This window comes from Cygnus olor, chromosome 3, assembly GCF_009769625.2.
Source record: "Cygnus olor isolate bCygOlo1 chromosome 3, bCygOlo1.pri.v2, whole genome shotgun sequence".
In the NCBI taxonomy this organism is placed as follows: domain Eukaryota; kingdom Metazoa; phylum Chordata; class Aves; order Anseriformes; family Anatidae; genus Cygnus; species Cygnus olor.
The window spans coordinates 119179116-119204736 of NC_049171.1; the positions used below are offsets into that span (position 1 = coordinate 119179116).

Below are 25621 nucleotides of genomic sequence, written 5' to 3' on the forward strand. Positions count from 1 at the left end.
CTGGCCTACTAAATAATTTTATTTTCAAAACAATTTACTTTATACTATAGCTATTCTTCTCAAAAGAATGTGGTAATCAAATACTAAGAAAAATTATGTAATAAAATAAATGGCAATATAGAACCATTCCTGTCAATGCAAAATCATTACTAAAATTCATCTCATAATGTTAGGGATGCATGAAGTTTCTAGGCAAACAAATTCAAGATGCTTCATTTCCCTACTGCAATTTTTTCTGGTTTGGGACTGATATTCCCTTCCATTGTGGAAAATCCTTTTACTAACAGAATTATCTTTCAGTTTCAAAACTATTAATCTATTTCCTTGCATTTGTTGCTAAGACCACACAATTGGTCTAAGCCTGCAGCCCAAAAACATTAAAGAAAAAACAATATAGAAAAATCCTTTTGTGTACATTTCATGTTACTGAAAACGAACAAGCATTTATATATTTCTGTGGAATTCCTCACGTGAAGCATTTGCATATAAAAAAATAGCACTGCCTGAACTAGAATTCAAATCCCACATTCCCTAGTGCCTAACCAGCTAAATGAGTGTATGTTGGAACGCAGCAAAACATTAATGTTAATAAATGCACATTTTATAGAATGGCTATGTTCAAAGGCATCAGTAATACAATAAGAACTAGAACAACAATAATAAACATAAGAGCACAACTAAGTAAGGCTTTATGTGCACAAAGAACATGCTTTTGTAGATAGGCACAAGTTTGTTCTACGCACACTGAGTCAGCAGTACATTATCCAGCTCCAAACCAGAACGGTATTACCATGTTATACCGAAGTCTTAGTTGGCATAGCTTATTAGCTTTAGGCCAGTACTACGCTAATCCCAGCATTGCGACTCTTGTTTCAGAATGGGCTTGAATCCCACTAGAACGAAGGCAGTGTGAATTTGTGCCTGCCTGTAAAACTGTGGAAAAAAAAAAAAAAAGCAGAAGAGACCATCCCTGCATTTTTATGAACTGAAAGAAATAATACTAATATGTAGGAAACATGGAGATTACATGACTGTAGAGACTAACTGGAGTTTTGTTAGTTTCATATTTGAGGGTTTAATTATGGTTAGAAAGAGATGAGGAATGGCAAGAGTAGAAAACCAGTACAAGAAAAAAGGGAGAAAGGAAAAGGAAAAACTGAAACTCTAACTGACAGAGGTGTTAGAAATTAGGACAGAAGGGTCAAGAGAAACCTGACAGTAGGAACCCTAGGACAGTAGGAAAACCAGAGCTTAGGAAACCAAGCTGTCATGAACCCCACTGTATGCGCTCTGCATACAGAGGGCAACAGAGAACACCATTTGAAGAAAAGACTCAGGAAACTGCCATAACAAAGCCAGGATTCCCAGAAGTCTCTCCTGTCCCCTTGTGTACCTTTACCAGTGATGAAAAAGAGGGCTGAGAAAAAGTTTTGCTGAATCTCTTTAATCCCAGGTAAGTAATTATTCACAGTGGGCATTGTCCACGTCCAGTTGAGACAACATACAACAGCTGTGTGGGTATGAAACTTGTGTTCAGTACAGCAAGCATCTGAGCGTAACTCCAAACATTAATCCAAACATTACTTTAATATCTTACCAAGCATTAAAAAAATATTAGTTTTTTTCATCAGCTCCTCAATTGGTCAAATTTTAACCGGGAGAGGAAAAGAAACATCTGAAAGACCTTTTTCATTAGGGTAAACCAGTGCATTTTCATTAACCTCATTTTCTGGGATTTTAATTTAATTGGGTTTAGATTAAATGTTCTAAAATGGCTGAGTCAGACACCTGCTGTGCAAAAATTCAGTCAGTTATTTAGGCTTTAGGTTTATCGCATCACATGGTACTACCTAATGAGAAGTATGAGGTGGCTGTTGTATTTAGATACTTAAACCTGCTGTTCAGAACAATAATGAGCACTGAAAGAAAAGTACTCCAGCACGTGTTAAACCCAAGTATTTGAACACAAATTCTGATTACTTTTACATGATGTGTGGAGCCCAAATAGAGAAGAATAGAGAAGAGGCTGAAGAGAAGTTGCTAAGAAAAACATGGAGGAAAATAATATAGTCTTAATAGGGTCTTAACATGAGGCCAAAAAAGAAATGATTTACAAATATGTCAAACTGATATTGGTTAAAAACAATGTGTACATGATTAAACATTAAAAAAAAAAAAGATGTAGCCTTACCGTACAGACCGATCATCACTGCCTGTGACTGCTAAAGGCTTCTTTGGATGGACTGCCAAGGCCCAGAGCTCTCCCTCACAATGTCCCTGCATAATCAGCATGGGTTTATCTCTCTCTCTTACTAACACCTCAAATATTTCACTGTCCTGTGTCCCTGCTAAAAGTCTGTCTGCTTTCCAACAGACACTTCGGATAGACAAACCTGACAGGGGACAAAAAAATGTTATATTAATGGCAATGACAAGACAAAGTGATAGTACAGTGAAAATCACTAAGACTTTAAGAGTTAATTTATAACAAACATCATGTTTTGAAACTATGTTTTATATCACAGTTGATTAAATCTCAAAACAGTTCTGTTAAATTGTCTCCGTTTGACAGAAAAAGACAAAGTTCAATCCTGGGAAAATGCTGCCTCTAATATTCCTGCTGCTGGTTTGTCAAGGGATTAAGCTTTTCTGCTTGCTTACACCTAGGAATTTACTTTAAAAAAATAATTTGATATGATTTAAAGATGTAAATTTTCAATTAGGCAAGATTCCTGTGTCAAATACTGAATCATAGAATCATAGAATAACCCGAGTTGGAAGGGACCCTTAAGGATCATCGAGTCCAACTCCTGGCACCACACACGTCTACCCAAAATTTTAGACCTTGTGACAGTCCAAACGCTTCTTAAATTCCAACAGGCTTGGTGCAGTGACTACTTCCCTGGGGAGCCTGTTCCAGTGTGCGACCACCCTCTCGGTGAAGAACCTCTTCCTGATGTCTAGCTTAAACCTCCCCTGCCTCAGCTTGACACCATTCCCGTGGGTCCTATCACTGGTGACTAAGGAGAATAGGTCAGCGCCTGCCCCTCCACTCCCTCTTGCAAGGAAGCTGTAGATTGTGATGAGGTCTCCCCTCAGCCTCCTCTTTTCCAGGCTGAACAGGCCAAGTGACCTCAGCCACTCCTCATACGTCTTCCCCTCTAGTCCCTTCACCACCTTTGTCGCCCTCCTCTGGACACTCTCCAACAGTTTTACACCCTTTTTGTACTGTGGTGCCCAGAACTGCACACAGTACTCGAGGTGAGGCCGCGCCAGCGCAGAGTAGAGCGGGACAATCCCTTCCCTCGACCGACTAGCGATGCCGTGCTTGATGCACCCCAGGATCCGGTTGGCCCTCCTGGCTGCCAGGGCACACTGCTGGCTCATATTCAACTTGCTGTCAACCACAACCCCCAGATCCTTCTCTGCGGGGCTGCTGTCCAGCGTCTCGTCGCCCAGTCTGTATGTATATGCAAGGTTGCCTCATCCCAGGTGCAAGACCCAGCACTTGCTCTTGTTAAACTTCATGCGGTTTTCGCCCTTTTTTCAGCATTTAGATTTTTCCATATTTAAATAAATAAAATGGTGATCAAACTTTTAACGGCAAGTTTAAATAAAATTGTTTATGCTCAAGTTATCAAAGTTCTCTGCTTTTATCCAAACTAATTATTACATAAAAATAAAAAACAGAACCTTGCTTTGCATACCTTTTAGAGAGCTTGATCTTATTCCATGGATCTGATCATAACTTTGCAGCTGGAATTTTACTAACTACAAGCTTAAAAATACAATCTTAACAGGTTGAGCAATGAATTACAGCACTGAGTACCCCAACATATGTGACTGTGTTTGAAAACTAGTGTTTTGTATTCTAAAACATCTTTTAAAGTAGGGAAGTCTGCTAGCAAATATTTATGAAGAACACTCAGAAAGTAGAATAGCTCTAAGACTGAATTTGGTTTAGTTATCCTTAGCTGAGAAAGAATGCTTCAAGCCAGAACATTAATGAATTGATAGCATTCTTTGGCTGACTGCCTCCAGGCTTTGTATCTTCTATTTCAGTAGATGAAAATTTCTAAGTTTGGATAATGGGTCTAGATGCTGTGAGGTGTGAATGAATAAAAAACCAAAAACATTTGTCATGTAATCAAGGTCAAACATGTCACAATTTTAACATATTTGGAATCGAATATTCAATGCAATTAACTTCTAGTCACATAAATAAAATTTACTGTAAGCATTTTGTATCATCTCTTGAGAAGGGCAAAATAATCTTCATTTATTGTCTTGTCCAGTTCCAGTACCTTTTAATTTTAACAGTTTCATTCTGTGATCCAGCTAAATTTCTATAGAATTTTTGACTCAAGTTTTCTTTATAAACACTAAAGGCCATAGAAGCAATGAATCTCAGATAATAAGTAGAAAATTGGTATTGTTAAGATTTAGACTATTAATGACAACTTTTGATGTGGGAAAGGTATTTTTTTCTGTGATGTGCTGCACTTAAGGAAAGATTACACACTATAAGAATTTTTACTAATATTCACGTGTATTTAAATATAAATGGCAAGTCTATTATCTGATTTTTACTGGTGATGACTGTCTTATTTTAAAAGCTTTTAGTACTTCTCTGTACGGGATGACCAATGAATGAGTATATGCTGAAAAAAAATATTCCTGCTACCCTAGAAAGGAGTTTTAAGTTTGAATGTTGATGTCTTTGTAAAATGCTTTGGAAAAAATGTAATTGGAATGGAGGAACAGAAGGTCATGGGTAAGCAACTAAGGCAACCACCATTGCTTCCAGTTACCTATATGCTTAAACTAGTGGATGACATACTGGACAGACACAGCAGAAAAGTACTAAGGCACAACTGAAACAGCAGGCATAAGCTGTATCACACTGAAAGAACACAAGAGAGAAGAAAGCTCAGAACAAGAACAAGGTGACAGGGATGTAAGTGCATGCTTGGATTTTAGGATTTTATGACCAGCAGTCATCCCCAACGTCTTTTTTTTTTTTTTTTTTAAATATAGTTCTAGTGATACAGCAGTCATACAACACTTCACAGATAGTCTAAATGATAATGCTTATGACCACACCATCTTTGATTAAGCTCTGGTAAAATTTTGCAGACTTGCTTAAGTCAGTTTCTTGCCATTAATGCAGACAATGTTTTGACAGACAAACATAAAACCTGAAGGATTTAAGTGCTTTCAAGACAAGATTTGGACAATGTTTTAGTTTTTAGAAAACAGTTAATTTATTTTTTATTTTTTAATTTATAATTTACATAAAATATACACTAAATAGCAACACAATTCACTTTCTAGAAACGATTATTTTTACTACTTTTGCCATGCAATAAGATAGTAAAATTCTTTATTGACTGTCGCTCAGACATACAACTGCTGTTATGATGTCTGGTTCTGCTTAGCTACTCCCATCTAAGAATTCTGTTTCTTTTAACATTTAGCAGGCAGCAAAAATAAAGGCATCAAGTTAGAATCACTGAACAGCACGTCTAATAGGAATTTTCCCTCACTAAGCCCTTTCTTGATTGAGCTTAATCAAGTCCCAAATCCCTTTTCAGGCAAGCTGTAGAAGGATAGCTAGGTGCTTTCTGCAGATAGACGATGACCTTTATGAATTATTACAGTTCTGTAATATAAGTTATTATTTTGTAGTTAAATTTTTCCATATAAGTTTTGTTAACTACAGTCAACTAAAAGTAACTGAAGTCAGCTAAAGTCTGTCATGCCTTAAGTATGGACACATCCCAGGTAGCAGTAAGAGCAAAAGCTTGCTTCTACTCTGGTTTCATGAATGTGTGCAATAACATTCATGCCCAGCATCACTTCACAAGGAGCAAAGGAGGATGACCATGCATGTTTTGTGTGTCAGCACTGCTTTCTTTGTGTAGCCCTTCATATAAGTTATTCTGACTTTTATTAGGAACAGACAGCCTGCAAGAGTGCTATTAGCCTGAATGATCTTCCTAACTCACAATGCAGGCAGGCTTATTTCTCCACAATTTTTATAAGGTATTTCTAAGTTGATTAAAACTGATGTAAATTATAATAAGGTACTGCAAATGTTTTCTAGGAATTAATATTAAACATTATGGTTCTGCCTGCAAAAACCTACATAAAGCCAGAATTATACAGCAAATGGACTACTGGCTGGGTGTTCTTGACACATTTTTTAAAAGACAAATTTTGCAAGTTTACACTACACGTAGGCAAATTGGCAGAGCAGTGTTCATCCAAGGCTGCTGGCGGTTTGCTTGTTGGATGAGCCTACATATCGCAAACTTATGGATTTTACAAGATTTAGAATCATCAGCCAATCTGGTTTAAGTAAATTGAAAAAATAAATGTAACAAGCTTGTTACTAGATCATAGGCCAAAACATACATAATTGAGAAAGAAAATGTTATCCTCCGTAGCTGCCTCCTGACTATTCTGATGGTAATTATAACATGAAGATTGTTGGAAAATTTACGCTAAGAAGCAGGGAAAATAAACCATTACAAAGCTGGCTGCCAAAACTATGTAAAGCCTACTTAAGGCAAGCAAACAGACTGCTGTATTCTCAATCCAAATGGATGTGTAGAATTCCCAAAAGAACGAGTTCTTGATAAAGCATGCATTGTAACTTACAATCTTCATAAGTACTCTTAAAATCTTAATCACAAAACAAAGAGATGACTTATAGGAAGCATGATTAGTTTCAACAAACATGATGGTCAAGAATTTAATAGTAACCTCTCCACAAAATATACCAAGTGCTACCATTCCAAATGAACCTAAATGGTGTGCTTAGATGCTCAGCATCTATTAATATTAGGTTCCAAAAATCTCAGTTAAATGAATTACAATTAATAAATTAAAATTTGGCTAACTTAATTCAGCTGTCTGTGATTAATCAGTTTTTGTTTTCTCATATTTCCATTGTTGGGAGCAGCAATGATAAGCATCCTTCTATTTATATGATGAAATACGGAAAACTTCAGTCTACATCACTGACAGAAAAAAGGAACACAGATCTTAAAAGTAAATACAGTCATTAAGCAAAAAATCAGCAGTATGCAGAGAGATTTATGCTTGAAATTAAATTGCGTTATAACCCATTAACTAGATGTGTGAAAAAAAAAAAAGTAATAGCTCCTTACCTTTGTATCCTTGTTCAGTTTCCCTGAGATCAATTTTAGTAATTGGTTTGAAATCAGTGTCCCATAACCGAATGCAACCATCTCTCCCTCCAGTTGCAAAACCTTCCTCACAAGCATACATACTAAAAATTCCAGCCTGTTAACCAATAGTATAACAAGTTTCAAAGTTCTTTACGGTCAGTTTAAACACATGAAGCAAATGTTTTTGAATAGCTTCTTGTTAAAGGCTAGGAACTGCTAGGCAGCAAAACGTTGTCCCATCCACATAAGGCAAACCAGCAAACACAAGGGGACACTTCTATTTCAAGTGCTCTCATTCATAGTGATTTATGTAGAAATTTGCATACAGATAATAGTGATATAGATCATTTGCAGAACTTTAAATTTGGCTTAGTTAATATTACGATGGGAATTATTAAATGAATAACATGGAACACTTAAAATAACTAGTTACCCTGAATAAACAAAACAGGTAAACAAGCGATACAAATATTCTTACAGGTGCAGAGATAACTGAGACATTCTTTCACGAATTCAGTTCAGACGTCATTTGGAATCTGACAGGAACTGAAAGATTGTCAATTCATTCTCAGGTTTACTCCCATTCGAAGCTTTTATGAAGAATCAGTCTTGAATGTTTGGAATTTCAGTGGTAAGATTATATTTAAAATATGACCATTTACTTACCAAGTATTTTTAGGTAAACTGATCATACCTGAAGCTACTCAATCTGTGAAACTTTAGATTTAGAAACTTTAGGATTAATAATAATAATACTTTAGAAACTTTAGACTTATAAACTTTACTTTAGTCTGCTTGGTTAAATCAGTGCTAAAAATATAAGTTCTGTCATTATCAGTTCAGCACCCAGCACCTGCTGACAATATGTAAACAAAGTAAAAAAAAAAATTACAGATAAGTTCTTAACCGATGAACTGTCTTAAACATTCTTTTGACCTGAAACAGAAGATCTTTGAAGATAAGCCTTCATGAAGTTTTCAAGTCAATGAACAGGTAATTTCAGAAATTGATGTTAAAACAAACAACTTACGCTATGCGCTCCTTGAATCGTGCGAACTAAGTTTAGCCCTTTCCAAACATAGATGTCTCCATTTAAAGCACCAGAGTACGTGACATCTTCTTTTGCGCATGCTAAACAAAGGATAGTTTGCAGATCTCCTGTTTTACCAAATATTCCTCTTTTTGCTGTCAGTGCATTTCCACACAACGTCCAAAACTGAAATGTAAATGACATATTAGGAAAAATTTGTGCAGATTTTTTTTCATATTAACGTGCAGATCTCACAGCTGTACATCCTTACAGACACTTAAATGACTCCTGTAGTCCTATGAGACTACCCATTACTTCCCAAATTGCCTGCTTACCAAGAACAGGAAACCCTGAGGCAAATGCAGTATAAGTCTAAGAAGAAAACAAACTGATCAAGCTGCTTGCGAAAGTGAGGGAGCATTCCGCTTCATTATTACTACACTACCTCTTCTCATTATGTCACTAATTTTTATCATGTTCTGCTGGGTGAAATCTATGAATGTGAAAGCACACTTTCAAAAGCCAGAAACATCCCATTTTTCTTGTCTGCAAAACTTAAAATAAAGCTACAGCTCTGGAGCAATAAAATACTTAAGCTTCTGGATGAGCTGAAAACACATTTCTGCCCTTTAGTAACATACTGAAAGAGATATGCCCCTCAAAACTAAATTTGTTGAGAAACCACCTGTGGGGTGGAGGGCTGTAAATGCTTGTATGTGAAACTGAACTTGCTCTGACTGCAAAGTAATAGGATTTTCTAGCTGTGGAATAGTGACTTTCTTCACTCTTGCACAGACACAGTAACGTTCTGCCAAGAAGATTATAAGACTGCTGGTGAAGCAAAAGAATCCAGATTTTGTCTTAGAACGGTGTTGTTAGGGCTGGGCTAGAGAAATCATACTCATACTTTTGGAATCAGTTCTGAGTGTCATTTTTTTAATAGACATAATTTTATCAAGGAGAGACAGTGTGTTCTCAGCTCCTCCTCAAGGATCAGGCTTCCCAGTGAAGGAAGAGTAAAGAGGATCTCACTTAGATGCGTAAGAGAAGTACTGAAATTCCCTAGGCATCCTAGATAAGGCAGCACTATGAGGTTCTGAACACATGCAGAAACAGAACAGTAAGTGTGTGGGGGGTATAACACAGTCCTGAATGGTCTTGTCAGCTCAGGTCTTTACTAGTTTAGGCATTTATGCTCTGTGGTCCATTTCACAATAAAGAGATACTCTGAGAGACTGAACAAGAATACTGAAATGTCTCACATAGGTGCATAATGTCTATCTCACTTCATATGCCGACAACTTTTTTGTGACTATAAACCTAATTTTTAGGTCTTTGTCTTTGTACTTGCTCCTATACATTTCCTAGAAAGCTGAATTCCAGAAGATCCTTGTATCAAGGTTTTTTATTGCAGATCCTTCTCTATTGATAATTATTTTTTTCCACAAGGCAATTTACGAGCAGGCAGTGGGAATATTTCCCCTTGGGCTTTCATACTGTGAGAAAAACATATGCTCTCCTCACTTCTGGTTAGCTCTAGAAAGCAACAGAGAAGGTAGCAGCATTAGGAAGTGGGTGGAGGGTGGATCCTGAGCTCAATCTGACATGCCTTAGCTCCTAGGCTTTACCACCACTTTGAATTTTTGCTCAGCCAAATGACCCAACAGAACTGAAATGCTAAAGGAATAAATGAGTCTATTCCCATGTACTAGTCCCTATTCTCAAAGCGATACAATAACTTTAGAGCTGTTCTTTTCCTTCTTAGTAAGTTAATTATCATATTTCCATAGGCTTATAATGAATGACAACTACGTAGACTGTTGCCTGAGCATCACTGAAGGTGCACATATAATCATAAAGCATTCCGACTCCCCCCGCCCCCCTCCTTTTTTTTTTTTGGCATGACTCTATATGTATTGACTTTGCTGGTATTATGCCTGTTCAGGGCAATTATGGCCATTTTAAACACAACACAGGTGCCAAACAAAGACAGGTTTTGGAAGACAGCTTGCAGAATACAACAGATGGTATCACTTCTGCCAAAACCACCCACAGTTTGAAAGCAGTAGTGGTTTAATGGGCACAAGCTTCTCAGTAACCAGAACTAGAGATATTAACTGGTTTCTAAACTTCTAGTTAAAGCTCTCCCCATCTCAGCCATGTGAAATAATTGCCATCTGTTAGGAATGCTTTTGATGAGGCAGGAAGAAAATGGAAACCTTCAGGGAATATGAGCAAACAAGGATTTCTAAGTTTTTTATAGGTGCAAGAAGTTTTATCCTAAACTTAGGGTATATATCTAGGTTCATATTTAAGTCAATTCCAGACAAGGAGAATTAGAGGGAGCAAATAGTGGGATCCATGTGCTTCCATCTGTTCATCTCTGCAAGTATTGCATACCTTCCCTGCAGTGTTCCCACAATTGCTGGTAGCATGATAGGCCAAAGAGAAGTTCATTCAATTCATACTTCTGATTTAATTCATCCTACACCTGTCTTGTGACCCCTTGTGACACTTGTCAAGAGAAATCACTGAAGGGTTTCAGAGACAGAAAGAAGGCAGAGAACCACATAATTAGAAGTAGATAATGAAAATTACACCAAATGATCTTCCCACTTTGCTTGTTAAGTTGCACTTCAAGTCACTGCTGAATGCCTAAACTGGCATCAAACAAAGTTTTGACAAAGTGTTCACAGATTAAAAAAAGAAAAATAGAATACCTCTTATATCTAAGCCCTTCTTTCACAACTGTAATTTACTTTAAAAAACAAAACAAAAAAAACACAACAACAACAACAAAAAACAGAACACAAAAGCTATTACCTTTATGTGTTTTACTCCACAGCTGACAATTCTATTCGGTTGATATTGATCCCAGGAAATATCAAATATCTGTTAAGAAACACAGAAAGTTGATATTTTGAATTATACGCTAATTGCATCTAGGCTCAGTTTGCTTTTACCAATTTTTAGGCATCATATCTACTGCAATCTATGACTAAAAATGAAAGCACAACTTACATGTAAATCTGGAACTCCCTGTAAACAATGATTAAGTCAAATAAGGCCTTCTCACCCAGTTCTGTCAACACACCTCATTTCTGCCTTCACATCAGTAATCTATACCAGCTCCAAGATATTCTTGAATAAACATATTTACAGTCCCAAATAAGATGGGAGTCGTGTTGTGAGCAAATGTTCCTCAAGTTTAGGGATGAAAGACTGGTACATTTGTCTTCGTTCATTATTTTAATGTGAGGTACGATACGCAGCTTAACCTGATTACAGAAAGACCCCAGTGACAAAATGAGGTATAATTCATCTAACTAATCTATAGAGATAAAACTGTGTTATTCATTTTGATTAATGTTGCATTTATAAAAGCATACATCAAAAAATTAGCATCAGATCCTGTATAGCTTATCAGAACAAATTTACAGTGTATTCTATGACTATGGGATTATGTCCAATGAAAAATACCACATGAAGTTTGGAAATAACAAGTTTATATTTCTGCTCAAATTTTCAACAGCATGTCATTTGTAGACTTGACATCTGTGGCATTCAGCTTTTCAGTGTCTGAGATGAGAACCAATGAGGTTACCACAATCACTAGTTACTGCCGGAAATAAACGTCTGTAGAGAAAGACAACGGGACTTTTTGCTAATTCCAGCTCTTCAGCTGTTACTTATAAATCATCTGAGAATTTCAAACAGCTTTCTAGTGCTGCCCTCCTACAAAATATTTATCTTCTTTATAAAAATCATGACTTACAGTAGTTCAAGTACTATTTTATGTTTTGTTATACAAGCAAGATATTTTGTTTTCAGAAATGCTGTATAACTCTGGCAGACTGTCATTATAATTTGTGGCCTAATTAGACATGCATTCTTTCCCACTCCCTCTTCAATGAAAAAATCTCCCTTTTCTGGTTGTGAAAGTCTATGGAAACTAAGATTTTAGTACTTCTTGCCTGTCCTGGAGTCTTCTGCTAATTCAGAACCTGATCTTGTGCCTACTGTAGTTAGTAGCACAAGGTGGTAGCAAAACTTCCACTGACCTAACTGGGAAGCGAATCAGTTCTGAAAGAATAAATTTAAATAAGGACTAAGAAAAATTCTGTTGTGTTGTGAACATAGTAAAAATAAATTACCTGATTGAGGGTGGTGAGGCACTGGAACAGGCTGCCCAGAGAAGCTGTGGATACCCCATCTCTGAAAGTGCTCAAGGCCAAGCTGGATGGGGCTTCAGGCAGCTTGCTCTAGTAGTGGAAGGTGTCCCTGCCCATGGCAGGGGGGCTGGAACCAAATGGTCTTTACGGTTCCTTCCAACTCGAACAATTCTGTGATTCTATGATTCATCCAGATAATACATAAGATGCAGATTTATTTATATGCACACGTATACTGTAAGGAAGGGTTTAGTATGCTGCTCTGCTTGCATATATTCTATCATATATAAGTACTCCTTCATATGTAGTAAAATATTCTAGTATTTCAATATTGTAACATTCTAACTTGTTATAATATAATTTGCTTAAGAAAAAAGCTGTCAGAATGTGTCCAGAACTTATTTTACCATATAGGTGTTTGTGCTTAGATATGGTTGGGAGTTATTTTGCATATGCTAACCTTGTTTAAACATTTTGTAATCCTGAAAAATAATCTAGACTCAGACCTGCTCAGTTCTCCTATTTACTGAGGTTATTATGACCCCTTACTTGAAGTTAATAGCTAGAAAAGGAATACTTATCCTAATTATAGTTCACCTATAGGTAACTATCTTAAGCAAAAATAAAAGGGAAATAATTAAACTTTCCCTCAGGATAAAATGTCTTTTTGATGTATTCAGAAAAAATATTACCCTTGTCCACTGAGCTAGCATTTCACATCTCATATAAAGGGCTATAAATCATCCTAATCAGTGTGTAATTGCAAAGTATTTCTTCCCTAGGCTTGCTAGACAGCCAGCTCAAGAACCCATCATGTGCCTCTTTCACTAACACTGTGCTTTGTTTGGCATAATGAGAAGAAATAAATATCTAATTTGGTATTTTAAAAGCTGGTAGAATGTACAGAATTACCTCTGCATTGACCTGATAGAAACAAATGAATAAATAAATAAATTTAAAACACTTTTGTAACTCCCAGACAAAATTCAATAAACCTTTTATACAATTACCCTGTCTGAATGGCCTGTAGCTGTTGCCAGTAGTTTTCCTCTCTTCCAGTCCCAAATACACACTGTATTTTTGGCATCCAGTCCCACTGAAGCTAAACGCTAAGGAAAAACAACAATAATAATCTAGTTAAGAGAGAATCAACTCGAAAATCAGTTTATTGTACTTCAGGTTATTGTGTGTACAAATGTATCTTCCCATTTGCCTTGTGTTTGAACTATATTGCTAAAGGCACCATCAAGATACTCTTGTTAACCACTTGCTCACTGGAGAAAGCACTGAAATGTCTAATCTTGTCTACAGTCAGGTAATTAATTTCATGTTACCAGTGTCTCAAATAAAATTCTTATCATGAAAGAACTGAAGTACTCATTTGAGGTGAACAACACTCTAGCATTTTGATCTATTAACCTGATAATAAAAGTGAATTATGGAAATACAAGCTCTCACTATTCCCAAATACACTTCTCTTCATTATACTTGTTTTGTTGAGGTTTAGAATCTGAATTGGATATACTTTTAACAACCACCTAACTTAGTTTGTCGGATAACCTTCCAGTGATTGTGCTCATTATGCCCAACTTTACATGATTTCCAGCAGAGTTTCCTGTTAGGCGGGAGACCTTTGACATCTCTGAAAGTGTTCAAGGCCAGGTTGGATGGGGCTTTGAGCAACCTGGTCTAGTGGGAGGTGCCCCTGCCCACGGCAGCAGAGTTGGAATCAGATGATTTTTAAGGTCTCTTCCAATCCAAACAATTCTATCAGTCTATGATTCCATGACTGATGGGAACAGAGACTGCTGTGATCTGTGAAGGCACACTGTGATGTGAAGACTGAATTAGTGCCAAACATACTGCAACTGTACATACTGGATATGATGCCAACTGACATATGCTGCATAGGGATATATAATGGTTACACATGAGTAACTTGCACTGCAGGAAGTGTCTGTGAGAGACTCTTTTCATGGGAAACAATCTCCTAGTTCAGTAACACTTTTTAACAAGTCACATCTGTTGCATCAATACTGCCTGTCCCTTACTCTTCTCATTGTTCCATCCACAAATATCTTATCATAAAGATTTAAGCGTCCAACTAAAGCTCCTAAGCATTCTGCTCTGTTACAGGAAAGCCTGCACTTCAAGAACATGCAATAAATGAAACCTTATTTTGGCCTCAAAGATGAGCAGATGAATCATCTGATCCAAATGGGCGTATGTTTCAGATATGACATGGACCAGATCTTCTCCTTGAAGATTTGCTTTAAGAAGATAACTTGCAAACTGAACCTCTGTTCTGTAAGTTTCCTTCCATTAAATGTCCACTATTTTTTGCTCAGATTTTCAATAGGCAAATTGGTTAAAGTCTAGAGATTTCTGAGTTAATACAAAACCAGTGCTAAAAGAAAACAAGTGCAATTACCAAAGATTCCTTTAAAACACTATATTAGAAAAAAAAAATAATACTAATTGGTCTAAGGCTACCAACCACTATAGAACTGAGAGAAATCATTATTTGTAAAGAAACAGAAGGTCCAGTTATCGTTCAGTAGCAAAATAAATTATAGACAAGATACTCCGTACCTTTTCACGTTATTTTAAAGTGTAAAAACATAGCGTACATCTTCTTTAAGTTGGCCACTTCCAAAAAACTCTAGTTTAAAGGCAGTAGATACACATGCACCCTGCACTGCCTCCTTAATAGTTACAGTTCCTGTATTTTAGAGCAATCAAGTAAATCCTGTTTACATTTGGTTGCTTGGAAATTGACATAACATACATTACAAACTAATATAACAGCTGAACTCTGCCTAGTGAGTAATGCATGACCCAAGCGATTCTTACCAGCAAGTGTACTAAGCGATATGGTATTAATGAAAAAAACACATGTATATTTTCCTCTGAGTTTCTCCAAGTCCAGACTACTTTTTATATGCCTCTCACTGACAGAAAAATACCTTAGGCCTTGTTAAATTCACCCTTGTGAGAGTCTACTGCAGGCATGTGAAAGGAGGATTATTGTAGCAAACATGTTTTATTCGCTCTTGAGTAATCTACACCTACCCGGGGGTTGGATGTACTGATCAAAACACAAGATATTTTTTCATGGAACCATCACTGATGCCATCTTTTTCTCACTTTTTTTATACTGTTCTCTTCACCATGGAAACCATGGCAGTACTTACAATATCTTTTAGATTCATGATTTTAACATCTGACCTGAACTGTAGCTCCCAGTCAGGAAATTACCACTAGCGGGGTAGATGGACAGTGAAACAACTAGAGGATAGTAACTAATATTTTATATTTTCTTTTTTCTCTTCAGTTTACTGAGGAAGGTCTCCTGCTGGCAGAAGAATGATAAATGCTGAGTTTCCTTTTTGGTTAAAAGGCTTTTACTTTTAATACTCCTTTTGGGAGGGACTTTGACAGCATCCTGATTAGAGAATTCACAGAATCAATAGAAGAAAATATCTGCCAAGTAGCTTATGCACATAATTAAACAATTATTTTTAAATCTACACAGACTTAGAAGATCTGGCTAAAGAAGCCTCCTGCAATGTAATGCTGAATTTTGAAATGTATGTACGCACTATGGCAGTGCTCTCCTTACTCTTTTTTATTATTATTATTTAAAAAAGTACACAAAAGGATTCTTATAAAACAAGTCGGAACAGAAATTGAAATATGAAGCATTAGTGAAATACTTCTATATAAAAGACATCAGCTTTGTAGGTAATTTTGTAAAGGGTAGATGTTAGTACTTTCAAACTCTAATTAGTTCCTGGTTCAACAAAATATATTTTTAATTATATACAAACTGACAGCTCTTCATCAAACATCTGAACAATGTGCAGATTCCCTCCCACCAAATGTCATTTCCTGCTTATACAGAAAAAGCCCCAAATATCTATTTTTAAATAGCAGCTGTTCAGCCAGATATTCAACTCCCTACAGTACTTTTAAAATACAGTATTAATTACAGATAACATTAATAGGAAATTTACTTTAATATATAAATCTCTAAATTACAAAGCCTTATTGAAAGTACATAAAATAAAGGAAGCATATAAGCTATCTTTGATTTACGCCACTTAGATCTATCTCCACTGTATATTAGAAAAGACAACAAATACTGTTCATTCTTCATTACCCAGTTTGTGGTTAATTATGCCAGGGAAGCACTTCAGAGACACCTAAGCTGTCTCCATGCAGTGTCAGTTGAATTTCAGCAGGAAGTAATATTTCAGAACTAATTCATTTGAATATCTGAAAACACCCCAGAGTTTCTCATAAAACAGGAGCTAATTAGCTTGACTAAACTATAAGCGCAGTGTCACTATTTTGGGACCTTTTCTAAATCCTCATACTGGAGCCACGTGGCTCTCAACACAGCAGTCAGCCTTGGAACCAGAGTTTGTGCATAGCAGAGCTGGAGGAAGACAAGTTGATTTTATTGGAATCGATCCCAGGCAGAGAAGCAGAATTACCTGAGCTTTTTCCTCAGTCAGTACTTATTTAGAAAGATGCAATAGAGAAAAGAATACATAACTTTTTGCATCTATACCTTAATGTTACTGTTGAATTGTTTTGTATTTTGAGGCTAAAATACAAATCTTTCTTGGATACTAAGAGACATTCAATAAAAAAGAATAAAAGGCATGCACCTGAAGGAAAGGTGTGAGCCTTGTGCATGATATCTGTTTGGTCCAATCATAAGATGCCAGCTCCCTGAGGTGACTGTGCTGACTAAATAAACTGGAACTGCTAGCAGCTCTGAATTTCATATACTTAAAGACTTCACTCAAAGCCCTTTAATTTTGGCTCAGCACAGCACCTTGTTCTGCAAGCCAGAAAGTGCAGCAAAAAGCCAAGATACATTATCCATATTTAGATCAATGCTGGAAAACATTTCTCCAGATATAAAAGCATTCTATGCAAATTTTCATTTCCAGAATAAACTGCAACTTCTCCAACGTTTCCAGAAAAAGAATGTCGCTGTTTTGCAACGTCAACACAGCATTAAGTTCTGTTCTTAACTATAGGTAGGCACCCAGCAGGACTTTCAGAAGAGCCTCCAACTTTAACTCGTACTGACTGGGCTCTTGGCCAACTATGTAACTTTTTAGGTGTTTAAGTAGGGGTTTTTAAAAAGTTTACTCACCTGTCTCAGGAAGTAAAACAAGAGAAAATTTTAATAACACACTTTTGAATAAACAATATCTTTAAAATATTACAGCATTTGAAATTTTCTTCTGTTGATTTGGGGGTTTTCTCACTTCATTTTTTATTCCACACTTCCCAGGAACACCTTTTTCTTTAATTAGAATCGGCACATGAGATTTCAGAGGAAATGGATTTACTTTAAAAAAAATGGAGAAAGATGGTTGAAAACTAAGCTTAAAATAGAAACTTACTTCTAACTTCTAATGAAGAAATATAATCCAAAGAGGAATAAAACCACTGTGTGGTCAATGGAAGAGTAATTAGGCATATGATAGCAAAGTGCTTCTCTGTAGACATCTAACTCTGTCTACGACATGATTTTAAGAAAAACATTTAAAGGCAAATCTGCCCTTTTCAGTTTTAATTCTGATGTACACAAGCAAATAGAAAAACCAAGGAGGATCTGTGCAAGAATCCGGGAATCAGCTAATCTTCTAAGTATTCCTAAAAATATTTCAGCAACCAATTATAAACTACAACCTAAGTCTTACACCAGAAACCTGGACATCAGTAATGACAAAATTGCACTGTTAATTTTATAGAGATCTATGAATATGAAGTAAATATGAAGCATTTCTCACTTTTATATAAATTGTGACTGAAGAAGGAGGAAAATAGATTTAATGTTTTTTACTAGCTCTCCTCCAGGGAAAAATTCAATACGCTTAGCATTGAATAGCCCACCATTTACTTATGTTAATATTGTCTAAAAATATCATATAATCATATAATAGTGTACAAAACCATACACTCTGTGTTCTAACCCCCCCTTTTCAATTAAATTTACTGTGTATCCCAGCCAATGAGACTCTTAGCAGTGAGATTACTGGAGTCCCTCTGCCAAAAAAGCTGCAGGATTGTAAAGACTGCCAGGAAATGGTCTCTTTGAACAGTAGGTGCTAAGTATGTGGTGAAGCTATTACGTGTGAGCCAGGGAGGGCCATTTCTTGTACGGGTATTTGTCCAACAACCAATGCATCTACTTGAATTCTAGGTTGAGGTTTTGGTCTTTGAAAGAACAATATTTGCAGTCCTTGCATTAAAAAAATTAATCGCAATAGGAATTTCAGTACTACAGCAATGCAGCTACCTACACATACAAAATACTTATATGTGCATATCGCCTGGAATCAGAAATCAAACTAAATTAAAAGCACAGAGAAAGAAGATATACAAACCTGGCCATCTGAATCAAAAGCTAAGCAGGCAACTCCATGTGTGTGTGCATCCTTAAGAACAGAAACAGTCTGTACACGGTAGGAATCCCAGATGCAGATGTAAGGGTCCTTTCCAACCTGCCCTGTAGCTACTAAAGTTTTATCTGGGTGAACTGCAAGGCTGAAACAGAATACAATTTAAGTTACAATACACTTTCTCAATCAGTAAAACAGTATAAAATGCAAAAATGAAACTAAAACTTAATTTTTCTTAGTTCTCAAAAACCATCTCCTTTTGATTTATTATATAAATATATTGAATTATCATATCAACTGTGTTCAAAACTCAGTCTATCCCATTATCTACTTATATCTTAAAATAATATGCTTGAGATTGACATGGTGACTGCAGAATACAATTGATCATGCAATAATGTTTTAACTACACATTTTAAGGAAAATGTAACCAGAATTTTTTTACATGGGTTTTTATCTTAGTCTTTCATGGCTTTATGAACTCAGTGGGTGATTTTCAAAAATTTATTCCACTTCTACACATCAGCTTAAATATTCTGAAATATGGATGAGCAGCTGAATAAATAATATTTTTCACAATTTACATGCAAGAAATCTTCTCATAATTAGAAGTTTAAAAATGGACTTAGAGGATACAAAAACAAACTTTCTCCTGTATTTGAAGAACAATATTTGTTTTATTGAGAGGCAACGGGCACAAACTGAAGCACAGGAAGTTCCAGCTGAATATGAGAGGGCACTTCTTTACTGTGAGGGTGACAGAGCACTGGAACAGGTTGCCCAGAGAGGTTGTGGAGTCTCCTTCTCTGGAGATACTCAAAACCTGCCTGGATGCCAACCTGAGCAACGTGCTCTAGGTGATCCTGCTTGACAGGGGGGTTGGACTAGATGATCTTCAGATATTCCTTCCAACCTCGTCCATTCTGTGAATCTGTGATTCTGTATTTTAAGATATCCTTTTAGTTACTGCCACCCAAGGAGAGGTAAAATTTACTGTACCTTTGTGAGTTCACTTCATTTTTCTGTAACAGCCAATTAGAAATAGCACTTTGCACAAAAGCCTTTGTGTCAAGCATCATTTCTATTACTTAAGCCCAAGAAAGGTGGCAGTGTTTAAAAAACTGTTTCCTGGTTGTCAGTGATCAACTCCACTGGTGTTCAGTACAATTCCTTGACCAGCTCTGTATTACATATTTATTAAACACAAGCCTCTCAACTTTTTTCTTTTCTGTAGTATTTGTGCACAGACATGTTACTACAAGCTGCTCTAATGCCGGTTCTATTAGCAGAATCAAAATACACCTCCATGCACATTCCTTCAGATACGGAAATCTCCACCAGTCAGCCCACAGTATCTTTCTCACTCCCATGCCTAATTGTGAACTTCAATATTTATTTCTATCTTGAGCTGGGAGCATTTCTCTTAGATGTCAAATATTCTGGAACCACGTAGTAACATCATGTAAAAAAGAAATATATATCTTCCTCATCACACACAACAGATTTTCATTGTAACACAAAAAGACAGAAGGCTGCCACTTAGCAAACTTCATCCCATGTTAACAAAAGAGTAATGCATGCTATCAGTAGTGACACAGTACCAGAAACTACTCTTTGCAATTATTCTGAGCTATTGTCAGTCTATCCTTCAACCCTTAAAATATTCTCTTTGACAAAGCCCAAAGGATCTAGTTTGAAAATCTAGCCTGGGGATGTTAATAATAAAAAACTCTCCCTAAGGTAATAGGAATACAAAGACAGTTTTACACTGCTATTCAGGAAACAAATTAGAACAATGTCTGAGCTACAGATGGAATTACGAAAAAATATTCTATTAATAAATTGGCATTCAACAGATGGCTTAGGGCAGCTATTTTTTTCTATTCCAGTAGTAGATAATACTAATTACAGAGAAGATTCATTAAAAAAAAAAAAAAAAAAAAAACCTTAAGGATATTTCAAAAACATATGTACTCATTTTTTCATGTTCAAGAACAATTCATGCAAAAAAGTACGCGTATAGCATAATGTCCAATAAAACAATTTTATCTTCTCCTGCACTTGCTCATTTCTCCTTTTCTTCTTAGGCTTGGATTCTACATTTCACTGTGTCAACTAGTTCACTAGGGGAATAAAGGATGACTCCACCATATTTAAGTTCTGATACTTATAATTCAGTTAGATTACTTTTCTTCAATGATAAAAATAAAAACCAGATGGAAAAGATTAATTGAACTAATCTATCTCACTATTAGAACAGAATTACAGCTTAATTACATCTACCACTGTTTTGTACAGTTTGGCTTCCACATACTACAACTTCCTGTCTTACGTTTGGTATTTCTGTTCCTGGATATGAACAACAACACATTCCCTACAACCTAAATACGTCCGTACCAAACATATCTGTTATTTGCTTTATCCTTTTTGATGCATGAAGTCAACTAATGGTGCATCTAAAATTAGGACCCAATATCAGCTTTTGGCACCTAAACACATAGCCTGATTTTTCGGAACTGCTAAGGACATTCCTTTCCCGCTCACAGCCTTGACAATGCACTACAACTGCCTACGTTCAGTCTGGCTGTCAGATAACCAAGCGTTCTTTTTTGGCAGACAGAACAGTGGATTATGGAGTAAGGAAATGGAGTCTAATTTCAAGAACAAATCTTGGTGACTGAGTAACTGTATATATGAATTCCACGTTTGTTGCAAATTAAAATACAAAACCCGTATGTGCAAGTATTTAATCTATTTTCTCCTCCTACCTCCAGATCATAAGATTTCCTGCTGGCACAGGTTCTGTGCCCTTCTACACCTTTTAAAATTGAGTATAAACCTCACTCTTCTGTTTCCAACTGACAGGTGCATTTCTTCCACCTTTCTAAGCAAACATCCTATCTTATATTTAAACCATTTATAGTGAAGCCACATCACTACTTGCACCACTGGAAAGTACTGAAATACTATGATAATTAGTGCAAGATAAAAATATGATTAGAACAGATTATGTATTTAAACAACTGCCAATTATGGTACACAAAAACACTGTTAAGGAATTATTTCCTGTTCTTTCCAACAGGCAGAAGAGCTAGAAACAGAATAGGCTTTATTACACAACCAGACAGTTTTCTGCAAGCCACGGGCAATAGGCCTGCAGATACCTGTTTGAGATGCATTAGTGTAAGTCAGAGTTACTGCAGCACGGGCAGTGCCCTCACAGACCAGGGCATAGTCCCTCCCACAGGACCTAAGCAGGGTACACAGAACAAATTTCACACGAAAAATTCTCCCTACTTTCCAGGTTTGTGTGAAGAGGAAGTTGACTTTGTCTTGCCTTATGGGCAGTTCTTCCACCCCACACAAAGAGCTAAGGCAGAACATAGGCAGGGCAAGAGTACCAGTTACTGCTGCTGGTACGATTGGCCAGTGGCAGCAGTCACTTTCCCACACATCTCGACCTTCTCTCTGTGGGAACAGTAACAGGAACAGATGCACGTGTAGGGTACAAGACAGGGATGACTGCTTGGGAAGCGCATGTTCCCCTCCTTCCAGAGAAGGCAAAGAAAGTGAGGAGCTTTCTGGCAGTCTGCTCCTCTGAGCAGCTGAACGCTTTTGTGGATGCATAAAGCTAACTGAATTCCCAAAGCACTCTGATGTGTTTGCAACAAGAGATTTTTCATAAAAGCACCGTAATAGGCATTTTTTTTAACCAAACAATCCATTTAAGAAGAACCAATAAATTTTACGTAGTATCTTAACATTACACCTTATTAATAAAACGATCTATAAGGAAAAAGAGATTTTGGGGACCGTTTTCTTTTCCTTCACTTCCAAGATCAATGATTACAAATCTAGCATCCAAGGCTGGAACCCTGTTTAATTAGGATAACTAAAGATGCCAGTCATGCGTTCCAACAGAGTCTGATGAAATGCTTTACAAAAGTCATTAGTGGATCCATCTGGTCTGAGGGCCTTGCCAGATGGTAAACTCTTCCTACCTCCGCAATTTCTGTTGCAACAATATCCTGCTCCAAGATTTTCTTTTTCCTTTATACCCACATTAGAATTTCAAGGGATTGGATGTATTTGCTTCTTGTCTATAATGTATTTTTGTTTGTTTCCTGTAACAGTTTCTATAGATTTATATACATATAATATAGATTTCAGGTTTAAAACTCAGAAGTAGAAAAGTTTATGGAAAACAAACCACTTCTACATCTTTACATTGAATATTAAATTTTAATTTTTGCATTTAAATTATTCCCAAACCACCAATAAAGCCATTTTTTCCTTCATCAAATACATAGTCAAGGAATCAGAGAATTACAGACACTAGAAACAAAGAATGACTGGGAAGAACAAAAAGGGGATGAGAGAATTGATTGACCACAGTTAAGGAAGAGATGCTTCAGAAAGAGGAGGTTCAGAATGCATTTGATGTTCTTTCAGTACCTCAAAGGTAGTTACAGAGAAACTGGAGGTACAGTTTTCTTGAGGATGGATGGTGAGAGGAAATAAAGCAAGCGACACAAGTCGCTTCGTGGAAGATTCTGTCTGGATATAAGAAAAACACTCTTAACTGTGGGAAGAATTAAACATTGGGGTAGGTTGCATAGAGAAGTGATAGAATCTCCCTTGCTGGAAATGATTCCTTAGTTTGACAGGACCCTGGATAACCTAGTCTAAGGCTGTGCTCTCAAAAGAAAGTTGGACTGGATGATCTCTGGAGGCCCCTTCCAAACCAGACTTTTCTATGATTCTACATACCAAAATACATCAAAAGTCTGAAGTAATCAAAGTAAAAATGCATTTTGGCTCACAGCAGTTTACTTGCATTAGCTAACTGATCCTTGATGCTGCAAGAAGAAAGCTACTCCTGTTATCTTTAATACATACATATGAAATTGATAGGCTCATTGAGATATTGAAACGGGTGTATCAGACAACAGACAGAAGTCTGAAGCTCACTATATCCTGTGTCTTTTAATTAATTATCACAAACCTCGTCAGGTAGTCAAAATACTTTTTCACTGAAGCAGCCAAAGGATGAACATTTGCTTTTACTGTTGTGAACATATAATTTTTACTATTTATGAATGCCGTATTAAATTGAATCTCTTTATAACCATCCTATTAACTATTCCTTGACTAACATGGATCAAGCAAATACACTGTTTAGACAAATTACAACTACTTTCCAGAATGTCTCACCTAACAAACAAGAATTGCTTTTGGAAAGATGGTTAGCTTTGTCACCCATCTCTCGATAACGCAATCCATTCTCATTGCTAGGGCTTTTTTGCACCTTAAAGCAGCTTGCTAACTTGACACTATTCTAAAATAAATCTAGATAGATAGACCATTATAAATCATTCTCTACTCCAAACTCATCCTATTTTAAAATTGCAATAATTTGCATGTTCAGACAAACCTTTAGAGAATTATGCAGTTTTATGTTAACACAATGCTACACAATGTAGAATGTGAGGTAAATTTAAATTCAAATTCCATAGCAATACAGATACTGTCTGTATATGATTAATTTGCAAATAAATGAAAGAGTTGATACTTTCTTGCTCAAAGTCTGATACAAAATCTACAGCTTACCAGAACAGAGAACATAGTGTTTTTTCCTCAGAATTTAGGTCAAACTTCTTGGGAAGTACTCAGGGCACTGACTGTGCTATGCTTGAATAATGGACACATAAATAACAGAACCATTTTATTAAGACTATTTCTCCATAGTAAAAACATCTCTGGAATTTTTTTTTCAAAATGCTTCAAGAAGCTCCAAGCCTATCCTGAAATAGGCCATTATGTGCCAGTAGGTATTTTCTTCTTGGTTGCCTCCTTCTGCTCTGCACTGTTAGCTCTCAGTGGAGAATGAAGTGACACTTTCAAGATCCTGACAGGCCAGCAGGCATGTCTGAAGACCATGGATCTCTTCAGCTTCATTCTACTGCTCATACAATGCTAAGGACAGAGCTGCTTTCACATGTCAGCAAAGAAAACTAACACTTCCCGGCATTCCTCATTTCACAGGAAAAAATTTGTTTCTCTCCTCAGCTGTGGGGCCAAAAAGGAGGTCTGTAACTCACTGTACAGACAGACCAGTATTATCGGAAAAATAAGGCAAGATGCAGCCTGACCCCTATTACTGAACACAACACAAAACATAACCAAGTCCAATTAAAAGGAGCAATGGAACACCAGCAGTTAAGTGAAAGCAAACATGGTGACCTGCAGGACCATAAGAACAACAGGAAGGAAAGGGAAGCCAGGAAAAAAGAAGTGGAACAAGTGAAGAACAAAGCAACCCACATACACCACACTAGATCATGTTGGGGGAAAAAAAATAGGAAGAAAAGTTTGGAGGAATTTGATGGCCTCAGTCTGCATATAATTGTATAGTCTCCTCTTAAGTTAATTCTGAAACACAAACAACATAACTATCACTCAATGATAATCAACCTCTTGATAATGAAGGAGATTGCTACTCATACACAAGCACAGCTTGTGACTTTTTGCCCTTTAAGTGCAAGCTTGAGAACCCTGGGTGCAGAAAAGAGCTGGCTGGCAGATCCCACACCGCACGTGCAATTCTGTATGGCAGGTACCACTGCACAAGTGACAGGGGCTATGTGAGTGTATGGCACGTGTATGAAGCAAGGTTCACTGGGAGAAAAGGGACCGCAGAGATCTGGTAGCTCTGATACACCGAGCCTGCGTGTGTACGTGCATTTATAAGTATGCATAATACAATTAATGCACACACATTCAATTTAATTACTT

The 25621-nt window shown here is 36.6% G+C and overlaps 1 protein-coding gene across 1 annotated transcript in view; it reads right to left on the reverse strand.

The window, feature by feature from the left end:
• Nucleotides 1-25621, reverse strand: part of EML6 (EMAP like 6) — a 139165-nt gene that overhangs the window by 69206 nt on the left and 44338 nt on the right. Inside the window, 6 exon segments of the mRNA XM_040553503.1 lie at nucleotides 2192-2393; nucleotides 7176-7311; nucleotides 8227-8412; nucleotides 11050-11118; nucleotides 13409-13507; nucleotides 18812-18971. Of these exon segments, the coding sequence (XP_040409437.1) occupies nucleotides 2192-2393; nucleotides 7176-7311; nucleotides 8227-8412; nucleotides 11050-11118; nucleotides 13409-13507; nucleotides 18812-18971 (852 nt within the window).